The sequence below is a fragment of the Neolamprologus multifasciatus genome, chromosome 9 (assembly GCF_963576455.1).
Source record: "Neolamprologus multifasciatus chromosome 9, fNeoMul1.2, whole genome shotgun sequence".
Lineage (NCBI taxonomy): Eukaryota > Metazoa > Chordata > Actinopteri > Cichliformes > Cichlidae > Neolamprologus > Neolamprologus multifasciatus.
In genome coordinates this window covers 10720388-10736645 of record NC_140447.1, presented here as the reverse complement: position 1 = coordinate 10736645, position 16258 = coordinate 10720388, and the positions used below count along the sequence as shown (strand labels likewise).

At 42.6% G+C, this 16258-nt stretch overlaps 1 protein-coding gene across 2 annotated transcripts in view; it reads right to left on the bottom strand.

The window, feature by feature from the left end:
• The window catches only part of vav3a (vav guanine nucleotide exchange factor 3a), a 103216-nt gene that overhangs the window by 20160 nt on the left and 66798 nt on the right, over positions 1 to 16258 (bottom strand). For both annotated transcript variants that reach the window (XM_085172236.1, XM_085172237.1), the window contains exons 16-20: positions 12687 to 12788; positions 7675 to 7766; positions 5730 to 5752; positions 4982 to 5000; positions 1729 to 1859 (exon numbers count right to left, since the gene is read on the bottom strand). In XM_085172236.1, coding sequence (XP_085028362.1) covers positions 1729 to 1859; positions 4982 to 5000; positions 5730 to 5752; positions 7675 to 7766; positions 12687 to 12788 — 367 coding nt within the window. The remainder of the gene's footprint in view (positions 1 to 1728; positions 1860 to 4981; positions 5001 to 5729; positions 5753 to 7674; positions 7767 to 12686; positions 12789 to 16258) is intronic.

Below are 16258 nucleotides of genomic sequence, written 5' to 3'. Positions count from 1 at the left end.
AGACTCTTAAAGCTCAGCGCCTTGATTTAATAACACTGGCGAGATGCAGTCCAAATAAACACGAGTTTTGTGGAAGCCAGAGTGCATCCGTCTCCCTCACACAGCGCAGTCGTGACGCTGTGTTTTTGTCACGACGGCGAGTTGGTTCATTCATGAAAAATTATTCTTTTTGGCGCTAAGTATGTAAAATGATCGTGCGGGGATTTTTTTAATGTGTCTCTTCAATGAAGCCAGTGAATATGTGGTTAACTGTAGCGTGAAGGAGTCAAAGGTTTTATTTGTCACATGCTCAGTCAGTGTGTGCAGCGAAATGCAGGGTGGCATTCTCCTGAGGCGGTGCTAAAAAGGCAGGCGTGCAGAAAACAAAAAAAAGTGCACGCGGCGTTGTCACTTTACTGTGTGCGACACAGAGGCTTATAATAATTATAGTACCTGAAGCATTAGTTGATATTTTGCATATCCACCTGCCTGTGTAAAGCATAAATGCATGAATTCAACTCTCTTACGGAGAAGAACGCATTATATTTATATAGATGCAGAAGAATAACCAAGCCAGCAGCTTTAGCACCACTAAGCTGTATATCAGCTGCCTCCTGACTGTCACCCCCACCAATCAGAGTTTGATGTTTTAGAGGTGTCCTAGGTGTTAATTAGGTGTCTGAGCCGGCCCACCTTGGAGGCAGACTAGCAGCGAAGCCTATTTTTTTCAATGCTCTGGTCATCGCCTGTCACACCGCTGCCACCTCAGGACGTTGTATCAGCTCTTGCATAAAGCAGTGCTTTCTGCTGCATGGCTGCTAAGAGTTTGATAATGTTTCGAGCCGGTAACATTGACAGAGTAAACAGATGGTTGCTATTGAATGAAATTAAATTACAGGGATCGATTCTATTTGTCACACAAGCCCAGAACAGAAATGATTACGGTCTGTTTGCCACAAAGGTGATGGATATTGAATGCATACTGGCTGCCAGGCCGTAGCTGCCTCCAGTAAGGCTTTTTACACACAGTTAATTGAATTCTTTATCTATTTTGTCTGTTTTGTATGAACCGCAGTAAGACTTGTTGGATTCCAAACTGATTATAATACAATAATAGTTTGCATCAATAAGATGCCCTTTTGAGCGCCTCAGGTAAAAATCTTACATCTTGTATAATTATTATGATGACTTTTATTCAGCTTCACGTGGACAGAGTAAGTGACTGCTACACGGCGCTGCTGCGACTTTTCAAGGAACTGTTTATCTTCCCTCCTCTTGCGAGGCTTAAATCGCATGTGCTGCTTTCGCATAATAATAATTGCTTGCTTAAAACAACTGTGTGGGAGTGTCGCTTCCTTATGAGAAGTTCCGCGTTGTGTGAATAATTGCTTGTGGGTGTTTTCGTCTTTCTTAGAATTTCACTTTTCCATGAAGCTTGTTAGCAAGAAGTCTCCACATACAAACAGCTTGCCTGAGCAAGAAATGGAAGTTGCTAAAAGGAAAAGCAAAGCGCAGGTATAACTCATGAAACGTCCACAAACATATATTTGACCGATGAGGAAGTAGATGAACAGGACGTAGCTACAAACTCTGACTTATCATATATTATTCTAAAACCATTATGAAATATTAGGCGGGGATAAAGGTTAGATGGAGCGACAGTAGGGGGGGGGATTGAAGATTTAAACACAGCGAGTCCATTTTACAGTTCTGCAAAATGAGTGATTAAGAGATAGCGTGACCTCTGACCTGCCACCAGGGGCTGTGAACGTCGGCGCAGATTAATTCAATGATGTCACCCGTCTGGATGTGGAGCGCTGGACCTGAAGCGGGGCTTGGCGATCCAAAGTAGTTCCTGATTACCAGCATCTTGGGCAGACCTGCAAGATGGACAGCATGAGTGAAACTACTGTCTGAAAAATGTGAACAAACGTGTCTTTCGATATATTATAGGAATTAGAAACAAGTCTATCAGAGGGAGCGACGGTCATTTCTATGTCTGGTAAATTAGTCTGGAAACCTCAATATTAGCCGTCATGGAAACAAAATACTGATTATACTGACTGATCTATAATTAATCCTGCAGACCAAGGTACAACTGTTTTAAAGTGAGATAATTTTTATGTAACACGAACAAATTAATTGATCAAAAGTAATGCCGTGACCTCAAGTCTGAGAGTTTGAGTGAGTCTTTGTTCTACTAAAGTATTCATGGCCCCATTATAGGTGGTAATGAGAGGAGTATACATTTGTACACACACACACACACACAGATGCAGCTCTTGTCAGCAGTGCACTGCCCTTGCAAATCATCTCGACCCATTATTCATTATCATATTCCAGATAAGCAACAGTACACCATGGAGCATGGCAGGCTATCGAGCCCTCAGATAAAAGATAAGCAGCAACGAGCCCTGTTTACTGCTTAATGATGTTTTCTGGTAGTTTTCACTGAATTCCAGTCAGACATATCTTGTCGCATTAATGAGATCTGATGAAAAGTAATTTGATGCGACTAATACAGTAACACCCCTCACAAAAAAAAACACTTCCTTATTTTCCCGACTATATTCAATCATGTAGCGCGCACATTTTTCTTCAATTAAACTGCACCAGTCCGGGGTGAGATATTTACTCCAATATACAGCAGTAAGGTTTACTCGTGCACTAAAAAGTGGAGTACATCACAATCAAGCTGGATTTGTTATCAGCAGGCACTATTTGATTTCAAACAATACCCTATTAATCCTATTATCCACTGAGACTGAATAATTTGTCATTATGAAGCATCCGCCCATGCCAAGCAAACAAATCCCAGGTTCGTATCATTTCCAACACAGTCAAATGAACTGTGCATATCTTTCTTTGCCTTATCAGGTGATAACGTTCTGGAGTATTATGATAAAGCAAAATAAATTAATAATAAAGCGATAGCACGAAGAAAGCGGTAGGGCTACAGGCAAACAACAGAGAAGTCAACAACATTGTATTGAAAGCTAATACTGTACATCTCTATCTGTTGTGCTTCTCTTTCAGGATCTGTTCCAGTGCTGTAGCACTGTGGCTGGCAGCCTGACATGTGCGATCTTGCCTGAATAGGACTTCTAAAGACACAGGGCCATGGAGAATTGAGTCTCGGGGGCATGAATTGCATTCCTATCCACACAAGGACAGCGTGTTAGTGCACCTTTGAAAATAGACAGAGAGGAGCATTGAAATATTATGAAACGCCGAGGGCTGGGGCAATCAAACGCCTATTGATTTTAATGCGTCTTCAGTCAGAAATGATTTTCTGCAGCATAATGGATGGAGGGGTGGAAAAATGAGTGTTGAAGCCAGGTTTATAAGAGATTAGAGCCCCTTGGTGCAGTTGTTAGTCATGTTCTTTTGCAGAAAGATTGAGAGACAGAAATCAAAAAGAGGGAGACAGGCATATGTGCAATGGCTACATTTACTGTAGGTGCAGGAGTAACTTTGCTAGCTAAGTTATGCATTCTGAGTTTGGTCTTCTTCAGTTTAACAAGGCTCTTTTAGTTATAGATTAAGACTGAGCTGCAATGGCAAAACCACTTAAGAGCTGCCTGGCACACCTTCTTCTTTCACTAAGCAAGGTTGCCTCTACTTTGAGGAAAAACACAAGCTGACACCACGCCAGCGGCATTTCACGCAAACCTACTGCCAATCCTGATGAACCACTTAATAATTAAAAAATATTTTCTGGGTGATCTCGTTATGTAAAGTCGGGGGAGAACGCAATCACGAGGAATCCCAGCACGGACTAAAAATAACCTCACGAGGACACGATCTGGGTTGTTTTTGTTTTTGTCTTTGTTTATATGGCAACTCGGTCGGGACGCTAAAGGAACAAGACGTGAATGACAGTCAGAAATACAATTACACGGAAAGTACAAACGATGCTGGGTTTAAACGTTGATGGAAACATTGGTGAAGATGCAAGAACACTTTCTGCCTTTACTCATCTTAATCCAGCATGTAGTCTAATAGTTCACATTTACGACGTTTTATTTGAAGCCCGACGGGTTATCGTTTATTTTTAGTGTGGTGTGATGATTGCACGGTTACAAAGTATCTTATTCAGCTCTTGTTTTGATACATAGCTACTTTGTAAAATGATCCCTCTTCTGATTGGTTAGAGAACATTTACGAGTCAATAACATCTCTTTTCCCGCTACGTTCTGCAGTTACGTGGTGGACTGGGATGAATATGTTATTTCTGGTGTTCAGATGACTCTGTGTCACCTTATTGAGAAAACAAGTTGTTGTGTCCGGACTCACAGGAACTGAAGTGACATGGTTGATCTTAGTAAGAGCCGATCACTTGTGTGGTGCTAAAAATAATATTGGGAAAATGCTATTAAACAGTGTTATCTGGATATTCTGTGGACTAGCAATTTTTTAATTTCAACTGATGCTGTTTATGTTGTCTGTTCTCCTTTTATCCTCTCTTCAATCTGGTGTCTTTTTGCCAAAAATGTATCTGACATTGGTTTTGTCACTTTCACATGTACCTTCAAATACATGAAAATGCAACACACTTGTTTTGTTCTTGGTTTTGCTTTCACAATTCAAAAGTCATCTTTAGTGTTTGTCTTTCAGGCATTTTTTGTTTTTCCTTGTTTTTGTTTTCTCTTGTACTTTTTTACCCAATCCATTAATAGGTTTGTTGGAAAAATATCTTCACATCAGTACAAAAGTTTAAAAGATTGTTAGGCGAAGTCCTAAAAGTCTGCGTTTAAAGGGTGTTTTTATGTTCATCATACTGTTGACATAGATCGACAACACTAGCTTGACTGTTGTGACACCCATCAAGTGAAACATTAGTAAACAACAGTTCAGCCTATACAGCCTACAGTATACAGCAGGCTGACAGACAGTATTAGTGCATCTCAATAGCTGTCTAAGATGAATAATTTCCCTCCTGAGTAAGGACAGATGGCATATGCGAGGTAGTGGGATGTTGGGAAATGTGGAAATTTCTTACCTGGATCTCGATCTTTGCCCTGTAAACATACAGAAACATAGTTAGACTTACAGGGACGGGCTAACAACATTTTTTTTTGTATTCATTAAATGCATTTTGGGTCAAAGTTCATCAGTTTCTCCATCTCAAGCACCTAAACAAGCAACCTGCATCATTTTGTACATGCTTCAAAAATGAATCAGTTATGAGACTTACTACTTTACACATTAAGTGTAAAGTTGAATTGAATCTGGCCTGCTAACCCCCACATACAGACCTTACATGGTTAGACTGGCATAGGCTCATGTCACATGACCCCAGGAGCAAGTTTTAAAGTTGCAGAAATAATTAAACCTGTGCTTAAGAGCATTTCTGAATCAGAACCAGAAATAAACAAACTTCAAAAGTGCACAAAACTCTTAGCCACAAAGTACAGTTTCAGCCACAGCCAGTTGCTGTCATACTACTAAAGTAAAGTGCTGCAAGCACAGTTTAATTTCCTGCTTGGGGTTACTTGTAAGCATTGTAGCAGTAAAGTGCAAAACAGTTTCAGAAGCAGCACACACAACTCGAAAAAAAAATCTCCCCAAACATTCTAGTTTCTGGCATCAGGCAGGGCTGCAACAACTAAAGTCAATTGGAGTCTCCTTGGCAAATAGCTGCAGGAGAGAGCAGTGTTCAAAGTGCAGCAAAGCTTTGGAGAGGAGACGAACAGCAGACACAGACAGACGCACACACGTATACACACACACACACAGCTGAAGCTCACCTGAGTTCTGACGGAGCCGGAATCTGAAAGAAGTTTGAGAACAGGCATAGTGAATGACGGGTTAGCGGGTGCACGCAAACACTTGCACACACTCATCGGTACAAGGCAACACTCCCTCATTAGTGGAGAAGGCGGACGCTCATGTCTGACCGCGGCTCACTTTGTTTTGCTGCGCTGCCACTACCTGACAGCCAGGATAAAGGAGGTAACGAAGCAGGGGGTGGGGAGGGAGCGAGCGAGCGAGCAAGGAGGTGGGGTGTGGTGGGGGGGGGGGGGGGGGGTAGACCTGTGGGTTTTGCTCCACCAGTTTCTTTCATTGGCTCCCTCTGGGATGGGTTACACCCCTCTGTGCATGCACACAACCGCATGCCTGTGCACACACACACAAACACACTTTGGTACCTGTGCAAACAGAACTATTGCATAGCTCCACAGGCACGCGGGCTAACTGGCAGAAAGCCACAAATATACGCTCTGTACCTAAAGCACCTGTGCACATGCAAGCAGGGTTTACACATACGCACGCCTCCCTCAGTTCCTAAAGTGAACTATGACCTGTTATGCAAAATCACAGCGAGTGAGCCGATAACAGGGACAAATGCGAGTAAACAATGGCTTATCTCTCTCCCTCTTGCACGCACAGACAGATACACTCAGGCAGCACAAAAACACACGTTCGTTCACTGTGATTGCGTGTTTGCACACGTAGCAAAACCTCTGGTGTATTGATATAAATAAATAAATAGATTAAAGAGCTAGAGCCAAAAGGGTATAAGAAGAAGTGGACCACTTCTTCTTATAGTAATCCTCTGCAAGGAAAGTTTCGCATCTCTTACAATATTTTGATTTAAGTGTGCTATGAAATGCTGGTCCGCAGCCCTGCATATATTCCCTGCACCGGCAGAGGTTGAATACTGTGTGGAGTAATGAGAGGGCAAATTCAAGCCAACATCCCAGCCACTGGTGTCGCCCCAATCTACTCAGGTACACAGTGTGCCCAGGTGGGCCTGGCAGTGGCGTTATTGCCTCTGCGACCTGATAGCACCGTGACAGATGCCAGGTCCAACAGGAGCTGGCAGCTTGCCACGGGGAATACAAACATACCCTCATGCAATTGCAACAGGCTGTATCAGTGGTACAGCGTGTGCAGGCTGTAAAAGTTGCTTGTAAAAATATTGTGCAGAGTTTTTTTCGTGCACTCTCAAAAACCTAAAAAAGAAACTTACACAAAGTGAATTTAGTTTTTCGCCCCTTCGCGCTCACTTTGAGACAAACACACACGCATAGACACGCACGCACTCACTCACGCACGCAAAGGACAACATGTTGGGTTTCTGAAGGCCTTTGTTTGATTCCACATGTCTGAAGTTTTCCCTCCATGTCTCTCAGAGCTGTCAGCGCTTCTGCACAGGGAGCTGAGTGACAGATACACAACAGGGGCATAATAACAAAGTCAGGAGTTTCTTAAACTCCTCAGTAAAACTACTATTAGGTTTGGGGAATATGTGCAATGACACACAGTGACATTGCCTTTAAGGTGCTCTGAAGTGTCAAAACCAGCCAGGGAAGCGAGGGAGCTTCAGAATGAGCGACTGCGGTAGCGATCCAATACGTGGATGACCTTGGTGCAGAGGCGCAAGGACACGTGCAAAGTAACAAACCCTCGTCCTGTTTAGAATGCCACGGAGCAGCGCTTTCTTTTTTCAAATCGCACCGCAACAAATCCCACCCATGGCCATAAGTTGTCACAAGACACTCGTACATCAGGTTTTATGCGCCACTTTGCGTCATCTGTCATCGTGTTAATGCGGCCATAAAGGTGCAGTTCTATTCGTGCAATTAGATTTACTGTCTCCTCTTAAAAACATTCCACTTGGTGACGTGCAGCTGTGAGTCGTGTGGTGCGGAAGTTTTGCAGACTCGATCTGGGGTTGAATAAACTTACCTGTTTTTCCACAGCAGCCGAAACGGCCCAGGCATTCTTTATGGGCACCTAGACCACACTTGGAGCACCAGTAGCCCTGGTAAAAGACGCCCCTGCAGACACAGGAAAGTTCATCATAAGAATACATGGCAGTCATAAACAGGGGCAGCAATGGCTGTGGAGGAACAAAATAATCGGAGCTGCGTGTTTACAGGCGGTCAAAGGATTCAGTGTCATGTGGAAAAGTTCGCCGCCTTTTTTTCTGTCAGTTTGTATAGTTTGCAAAGCGACCTGTGCAAATAATTTACACTGACTGACGCTGCAGCGCTGCCTTTCCATTTCATTTAGCGGTGCTGCGAAGTTTGACATTTATGGCAGCTTGATAGTGTAACCCTGTGGACTGTGGCGATCACCTTACTTCCATTTGCACCGACATGACTGTGACATTTGGGATGTTGAGTGAAATGCCTCATAAACAATTGGGGGGGGGGGAGTTGCCAGTTTAGTTGAAGGGCAGATTGTTTCAAATTTGTTACAATTACTAACCTCACCTATTTTAAGCGTCTATGGATTGAGGGTGCCAATTGCTCAGCAGATGGCTAAGCCACCAGAGGGACATCGAGATATACAGATAAAACAGTCACTAATACCTGTCTGTGAAGGTTCTCAGTCATCCAGGTCATTGTAGTCAAAGGAGCTTGCAAAGAAAAGCGTCTGGACTTCTTTAAGTTACTTGAAGACGTTTCACCTCTCATCCGAGAGGCTTCTTCAGTTCTAAGGTCAAATGGTGGAGAGTCCCAGATATAAACCTGGTGGGAGTGTCCCCCCACAGAGGGACAAAAGGACCCCCTGATGATCCTCTAATCGCCTGAGCCAAGGTGTGGAACTGGGTGTGGGTCCCAATCAGCCAGAGTTTCGGGTGAGTTCATTGTGAAACCTGGCCCCACCTTATCATGCGAATTCCTGAGGTCAGATGGCCCAGGGTGTGAGTGGGCGTTAAGGCGTCTGGGAAGGGATCTCAAAACTGGATTATAGATGGCAGAGAGTTGGTGTCGTAAACCACCGCCTCTGTTCAAAGATGGTCGCTCACAGTGGACATAGATGGCTTCTTTCACTCCTCTTTCAAACCATTTGTCCTCTCTGTCCAAAATGTGAACATTGGCATCCTCGAAAGAGTGTCCTTTATCCTTAAGATGCAGATGGACAGCTGAGTCTTGTCCTGTCGAGGTGGCTCTTCTGTGTTGTGCCATGCGCTTGTGATGTGGCTGTTTGGTCTCTCCAATGTAGAGGTCTGGGCATTCCTCGCTGCACTGTACGGCATACACCACATTGTTAAGTCTGTGTTTTGGCGTTTTGTCTTTCGGGTGAACCAGTTTTTGTCTGAGTGTGTTGCTGGGTCTGAAGTACACCGGGATGTCATGCTTGGAGAAAACCCTCCTGAGTTTCTCTGATACACCGGCTACATAGGGGATGACAATGTTGTTGCGCCTGTCCTTCTTATCCTCCCTCGCTGGTGTCTGATCTTCTTTTCTGTGCCTCTTTGCTGACTTTAAAAACGCCCATTTAGGATAGCCGCACGTTTTGAGTGCTTCCTTTACATGTGTGTGTTCCTTCTTTTTCCCTTCAGGCTTAGAGGGAACATGTTCTGCCCGGTGGTGTAGGGTCCTAATTACTCCAAGTTTGTGTTCCAGAGGGTGATGGGAGTCAAACAGGAGGTACTGGTCCGTGTGTGTGGGCTTCCGGTAAACTTCGATGTTGAGGTTGCCATTCTCTTCAATGTGCACAGCGCAGTCCAGGAAAGGCAAACAGTCATCCTTTGTGTCTTCCCTGGTGAACTTGATGTTTTTATCCACAGCGTTGATGTGCGCAGTGAAGGATTCCACTTCTTGTGTCTTGATTTTGACCCAGGTGTCGTCTACATATCTGTACCAGTGGCTGGGTACTCTCCCTTTAAAAGAGCCAAGAGCCTTCCTTTCCACTTCCTCCATGTAAAGGTTGGCTACAATAGGTGACACGGGGGAGCCCATGGCACAGCCATGTTTTTGTCTGTAATAGCCTTCGTTGTATTTGAAATATGTAGTGGTGAGGCAGAGGTCTAACAGTGTGCAGATCTGATCGGGTGTGAAGTTGGTCCTGTCCTCCAAGGAGTTGTCTTCTTGTAGTCGTTTTCTGACAGTCTCCACTGCCTCCGTGGTGGGTATGCACGTGAAGAGAGAGACTACATCAAAGGACACCATGGTTTCATCTGGATCCAGGGTAAGTTTCTGGACCTTGTCAGTGAAGTCGGTGGAGTTCTTGATGTGGTGTGGGGTGTTCCCCACGAGAGGAGCAAGGATGGTAGCAAGGTGTTTTGCAATGTTATAAGTGGCTGAGTTTATGCTACTGACTATGGGTCTGAGTGGGACAGCTTCCTTGTGGATTTTTGGAAGTCCGTAAATGCAGGGTATGGCATCCCCTGGGTAAAGGCGGTGATAAGTAAGGCGGTCAATGATTTTGTCCTTTTCCAAGTCTTGAAGGCAAGCTATAACTTTCTTTTTGTAGCTGCTTGTGGGGTCTCGCTTTAAGGCTTCGTAGGTATTGTTGTCACTGAGGAGAGTAGTGATCTTTGTATGGTAATCTGTAGTGTTTAGGACCACGGTGCATCTTCCCTTATCCGCTGGTAAAACAGTGATGTTGTGGTCTTTGCTCAGGGAAGCGACGGCCTTCTTTTCCTGTATTGTGAGGTTGGACGGAGGGACTTTGGCACTGGAGAGGGTGGCTGAGACTTTCATCCTGATTTGCTCTGCTTCTGTCTGTGATAATTTATTAATCCGTATGGCAGATTCTGTGGCTGTGATGAGGTCCACTATGGGCAACTGTTGTGGAGAAATGGCAAAATTGAGACCTTTGGCTAATACTCTCTTTTCAGGTTCAGTGAGATTCCTGTCTGAAAAGTTCTTAACCCATTTCTCCTGACTGTCTTCAGGTGTGTTTTCTTCTATGGGTTGTGTAGGTTCAGATTCAGAATGAGGAGTGTGTGTTTTTGAAAGCAAGGTGTGAAATTTCCTGCGTTGTCTTTCTTTTCCTTTCGAGTGTTGGGCCCGCTGAGCCTTGTCCACAAACTTGTAAACCTCTTCTAAGATTGGAGAGGGTAGAAGGGTTTCCAGTTCCTGCAGAGTCTGGCTGATCTTGATCTGGAGTCACTAATACCTCCATGAGTCTTCGCGTGTGGTCACATGGTTGATCTGACACGAAGCATTAACAGTAGACAAGGCCTTGAATGTAAATGTTGCTACAAAGAAGCTACTAAGCTCGATGATACTTCAGCATTCAACCAACCATGATCACGGTCTCCTCGTGACCATTTTAGATGTAAAATATCATTTTATCTTTTTACAAGTTCCTAAAAAACACGGTGTAGAATTTTCATGGCCACCCTGACCTTTGACCTTTAATCATTAAAATCAAGTGTGCTTATCCTTAAGCTTGAGTCCAAGCTAACGTTTGTCACTGTGTTTCTGCTGCACACTGTTAATGGGAATGGGATGGAAGGACAACTCTAAAAAACATAACGAGATGAAAGCAAAGACTTATTTTCTTATTTGGAGAACGAAGCAGGAAAGCGAATGTAACCTCTTAAGCCCTCCTTCAACCTGAAAAAACATCAGCGACAAGTGTAAGACTAAAATAAACAACCTTGAGCTCTGCCAGTAACATTTAAATTAAATTCTGAAATACAATAAGCCTTCTTATCCTCATCACTGGACCAAAGAGAAATTTAAAAGCAACTTTGTATTTGGAGAGCAAATAAGAGCAACTCCGCAAACACCAACATTATTTCAACTCTTTTAACACCAAACCCACTTGAATCAAACTAGTGTTTGGTGGCCTTTTCACTAAAGGTGACAGCCTTTGACAAATGGTAGCGGCTACAATAATAACAGGTACACCATGGTCCCAGTCCAGGGACATCTGAGATGTAAAGCATTAAAACACGAGGAGATCGCGCTTTGTCTGTCGCAGAAAGAAGCCAGAGTGTTACAATAGCTCCCCTGCTCTCACGTTAACCTACAGATAAAATTGATGCAAGGTTAAATTCACAATCATCAAAACTTTAGGCAGCAGAAGAGAAATGCTGTCGATCCAAAAATGGACTTTCTTACATCAAAATTTTGTTTCGGCCCTGAGAATTTTCTGCCAAAGTAATCTCTGTATCTCTTCCACAGGCAGACGCAGAATGCAAATGAGCATGTGCAGAGTAAGTGTAATCACTCTGGCTTCTTTCTGCTTTGAGGAATTTGGTGTGTTACAATTACCCACACTCTCCCCTACACAAGGTAAAGTCTTGTTTAAGAAATACTTTAAAGTTTTAGAAAATAATCTTACAGTCACAGGATAAACGTGACTTCTCAGTGACTCCATTCAAATGCATACATACAGCTACAGATAAATGAAGAGCTCTGGAACAATAGCCGTAACACAATACTCTAAAGGAAGAATAACTATTAGAGGAAAACTTGAGGTATGATAAAAGATGCAGTCCAGCGTTCTAAAAAGGAAAAGATACACTTCAGACAGTTTTATTATTCTGTTGGTGAATCTGCTGCATGGCTCTGTATATTCACAGTGCAATAATCTTGTCCCCGTTCCCCATCCATTGCCTTGAAGAAGTGCTGAAGTGTGACAGACATTTTTCTTCACCGTCTGCGGAAGGTGAGACCACTCAGTCGTTCCCACTGTGAGAGAGACCATGAGCCGCAGTCCTTTGGGTGCCGATACCATTCAGTGAATTCAAAAGGAACTTTGTGTAGCCAAGGCACATGTGCAGAGAAGAAGAGGGGCAAAGGCAAAGTGACGAATAGATTGTTAGGGTACACTGGAGAGGAACAGGAAGAGCCGAGGTCTTTCAAAGGAATCCTGACAGTTGTCTGAAGGGAAAGGGTCCACAGCGCCTCAGTCTTTATGTCTGCCAATAGCCTCAAAGCAGATTTTGTTCTGCTTGTACAGTGTGTGTGTGTGTGTGTGTGTGTGTTTGTGGGATAGCAATCTCTTACCTAAGCAGCATGTGGCAAGAATTGCAGGAGGTGATTCTTTCAAAGGTGTGCATACGAAATTCATGGTGGTTGTTGGTCGCATTCTCTGGCCGAATGTTGGATCTAAAAGAGATACAATGCACGATAAACACTAGATTCACAGACATCTCAATTTACTCCGCATAAACCAGGCACTTCGGGCACTAATGTAATGCTAAACTGCAGCTTTTGACACCACTGATTCCATTCTTACTAACAAATTACAGAAATGAGATGGCATCACTGGTTTCCATCATACATTGCACTTACTTCAGAATTCATATTAACAACCTCATCTGCACCCCTTCATACGTGGAGTCCCCCAGGGCTCAATCCTAAACCCATTCTGTTTTCTTTATAAATGTTACCCTGGGTCAGGACTAACATGTATAAAGGCTGATAGTGTCCAATTATGTGTTTTTTTTTTTTTTTTTTTTATCTTGGTATGTTTTTACTGTGTTGGCAGTGTGTTTGGGATCATTGCTATGCTGAAAAACTGAGCCACTGCCAATCAGAGGCTCTCCAGATGTCATTGTATTGTATTGGTGGATCAAAATCTGAAAATACTGAGTTCAAAATTCTGTCAATTTTGAAAGACCTCTAGCGCCACTGCCTGAAATACAGCCTCAACCCATGACAGAGCGTCCACCAGATTGCTACAGATTGCTGTAGATACTAACTATTGTACCTCACTACAGACCTCCTCCATACATTCAATAATTCGAACCAAAAGTTTCAAATTAAGAGCTTTTGCAAAAGATTTTCAGTCATGTTCTTATCAAATTTGGCATAGCGCAGCCTACTCCAGTTTTTTCCACATTTCTAAACATTATTTATCTGTTTCTTTAGATACTGTTTGCTACTGAAGTGGAATCTCTAATTTTTTGTTCTCCACTTGTCTAATTTCCTCAACTTTTTTGAGGGTAGACTGCACACCATGCAGAGATGCAAGTCTTTGGCTAGCTTTGGTTAGCTTGTTGTTATAAAATTACCGTTTTATTCCTGTCAAACTGTGTAATCTTTGCCATTTTTCAGAGATTCAACAAAAAAATGGGAACAAGTTACACGTAGGATGCTAGTTACAAAGTGCTAAAGATACCATTAAAATTGATTATTTGCTGAGGTGTCTGGAATCACAATTTTTTAAAAAAAATAATAATAAGGAAGTGCGACTCCATGGAATTAAAAAAGAGGGGTAGCTCAAGACTTTTGCACAGTACTGCACAACAAACTTTTGTTTAACTCTAAGCCTACAAGTTATGGATGTACCTGATTAGCAAAAATCAAACTATAATATACAATGACCACTCTTCAGTCAATTAGTGAATGAAAATTAATTCTTGCTTGCTCCCCTATTTGTTACACTTTCCAATCAGCTGCGCTCTTTGATGAAAATGTCAATTTAAAGAACAAAAAAGTACATTTTTTTCTCCCACTTATAATTGCAGCCAACAAACTCCTCCATGGCTACAACAACATTTCCCTGACACGCTTCTTTGAAGTGGGAAGGAAAGAATTGCAAGCACACAGCCAAGGTCTACTAGGAATGAACACGAGAGGTGTTCTCGGCCCCTTGGGACATGGTTGCATGGGTGGGAGTACGGAGGAAAGCAAAAAGGAAACAAGAAAAGAAAGACATGTCTCAGCTTTGTCCATATGTTCCAGAGGTCATTTCTTTGTTTTCAGCATTAGTGTTTAAATAAGAATTTAGGTTGTTATGTACAAGTGCTTAATCTCAGACTAAGGTAATGGGCTACAACATGCTCAGTGGAAAACAGGACAAACAGGGCTGAGACAGAATAAAATAGCAGAAAGGGGAATTTCAGCACTGTCTTCTCTTCTGTACCCGGGTCAACCAAGACATCAGCTTTGAGGTCAACACTGTCACTGGCTAGAAATTGTGTATCAGAAGAAGGAGGTCTGCTTGAAAAATACAGAACTTAAAATATGTGAAATTTGTAACTGTGTCATTGTAAAAGCATTTGCACAGCTTCATTTTTTCTTCGATTTGAAGCTTGTAAAGCTATCCAGTGCAACATTGTGCAGCGTAAACCTGCCTTGAAAGGGAGCCTCAATTTTAAAGACTTATAAACTCACAGTGTGACTTCATTTGAATTTATCTTCAAGGATAGAGCCCTTACTGTGTGCTGTTCAAGCAAAGGTTTAGGTTGAATTTTCATTTCCCTGCATACACGGTGTGACCACCTCTACCTCTCGTGGCTGCTAAATCTTAGTCAAGCAGTAAATTCTGGGTGGTTTGGACATAAAGGCAGCGAGTAAGAAAACAACTGTTCACAGATCATCTATTAAGCATCACCGTGGGAGCGCGTCGCTGTTTGGCAACGCCTCTCAAGTCTCATAGCTCGTTAGCTGAGCCCCAGATATTAATCAACCAAAGCTCCAGTTTTCTCAGTTTCACATCACACAACACTTTATGTTTTTGATCCTCACTTCCTGATGCCTTCTTGAAGATGTTATTTCACAGATTTTGTCCTATTGTTGTCTTCTTTTTTTTTTTTCATTTTTATGTTTTAATTGAGGCAGAGCCTGCAGGAGAAGCAGACTGTTGTCAACTCACTGCTGCTACAGTGAGAAGTGTAACAACAAACTAATACAATAACAGCTGCCCTATGCCATCGATCTATAGGAAAATGTAGTAATCCACAGATTTAATGACACTGATGTTTATTTAATGATAATAAAACTGATACTGCTTCTCGTATGAAGGGCCAAAAGTGCCAAAATGAAGTAAATTAAAAAAATATATAAAAAAAAATATTTAAATCTGTCAATAATTAATTAGAGATAAATAAATATATAATTATTTAAATGTCTTGATGCATGCTCAGTCATCCAGGTAAGTAATTCCCAAAAGGTGATTTACACCTACAGACCAGTGGACACTCTGTACACATCCTGGACAGGGAGGAACACTGGTTTGAGCGAGGAGTCAAAGAGGCTATTTATGTGAAAAGGGAAAGACCATCTCTGAATCGAGGAGGGGCCTAAGGGTACGTCTTTCAACCTCTTACAATGCTGTGACTGCAGCCATTCCCCAACTCTCTGTGAATGGTACTCATGGCCATTGATCAGTGGGCTTTGATCAGTGGTCATGACGTGTTTGAAGGGAGTTATTATTTCACGTCACTATGAGCATTTAGTAACACATGAAAGGAAATCCTGTTCGTGTATTAATCACCAGAGCACGTCGCATAAAAAGAGATAAAAGAGGCAAAACCATGCGCCATAGTCAGGAGTTAACATGGGCAGGATTTTTTCTTTGTTTGTTTTATTGGCACAACAACAGGACTGAGGTGTCCATAAGTTGTTGGCATCTGCCCTACAGAGAAAAATGTCTGTACTTTTGTCATCTCTGCTACTATTAATTACTATATTAATTAATTACATATTTAATTATGTATTTAGTTAATTCATTTTGGCACTTGTGGCCCTCCATACTTCTGAGGGGGTGTTGGTCTTTTGCACTTTAAAGCCACTTCCAGCTGCTCACTTATTCACAAGGGGTCATCACAGCAGGTAGCACCGCATGTCTG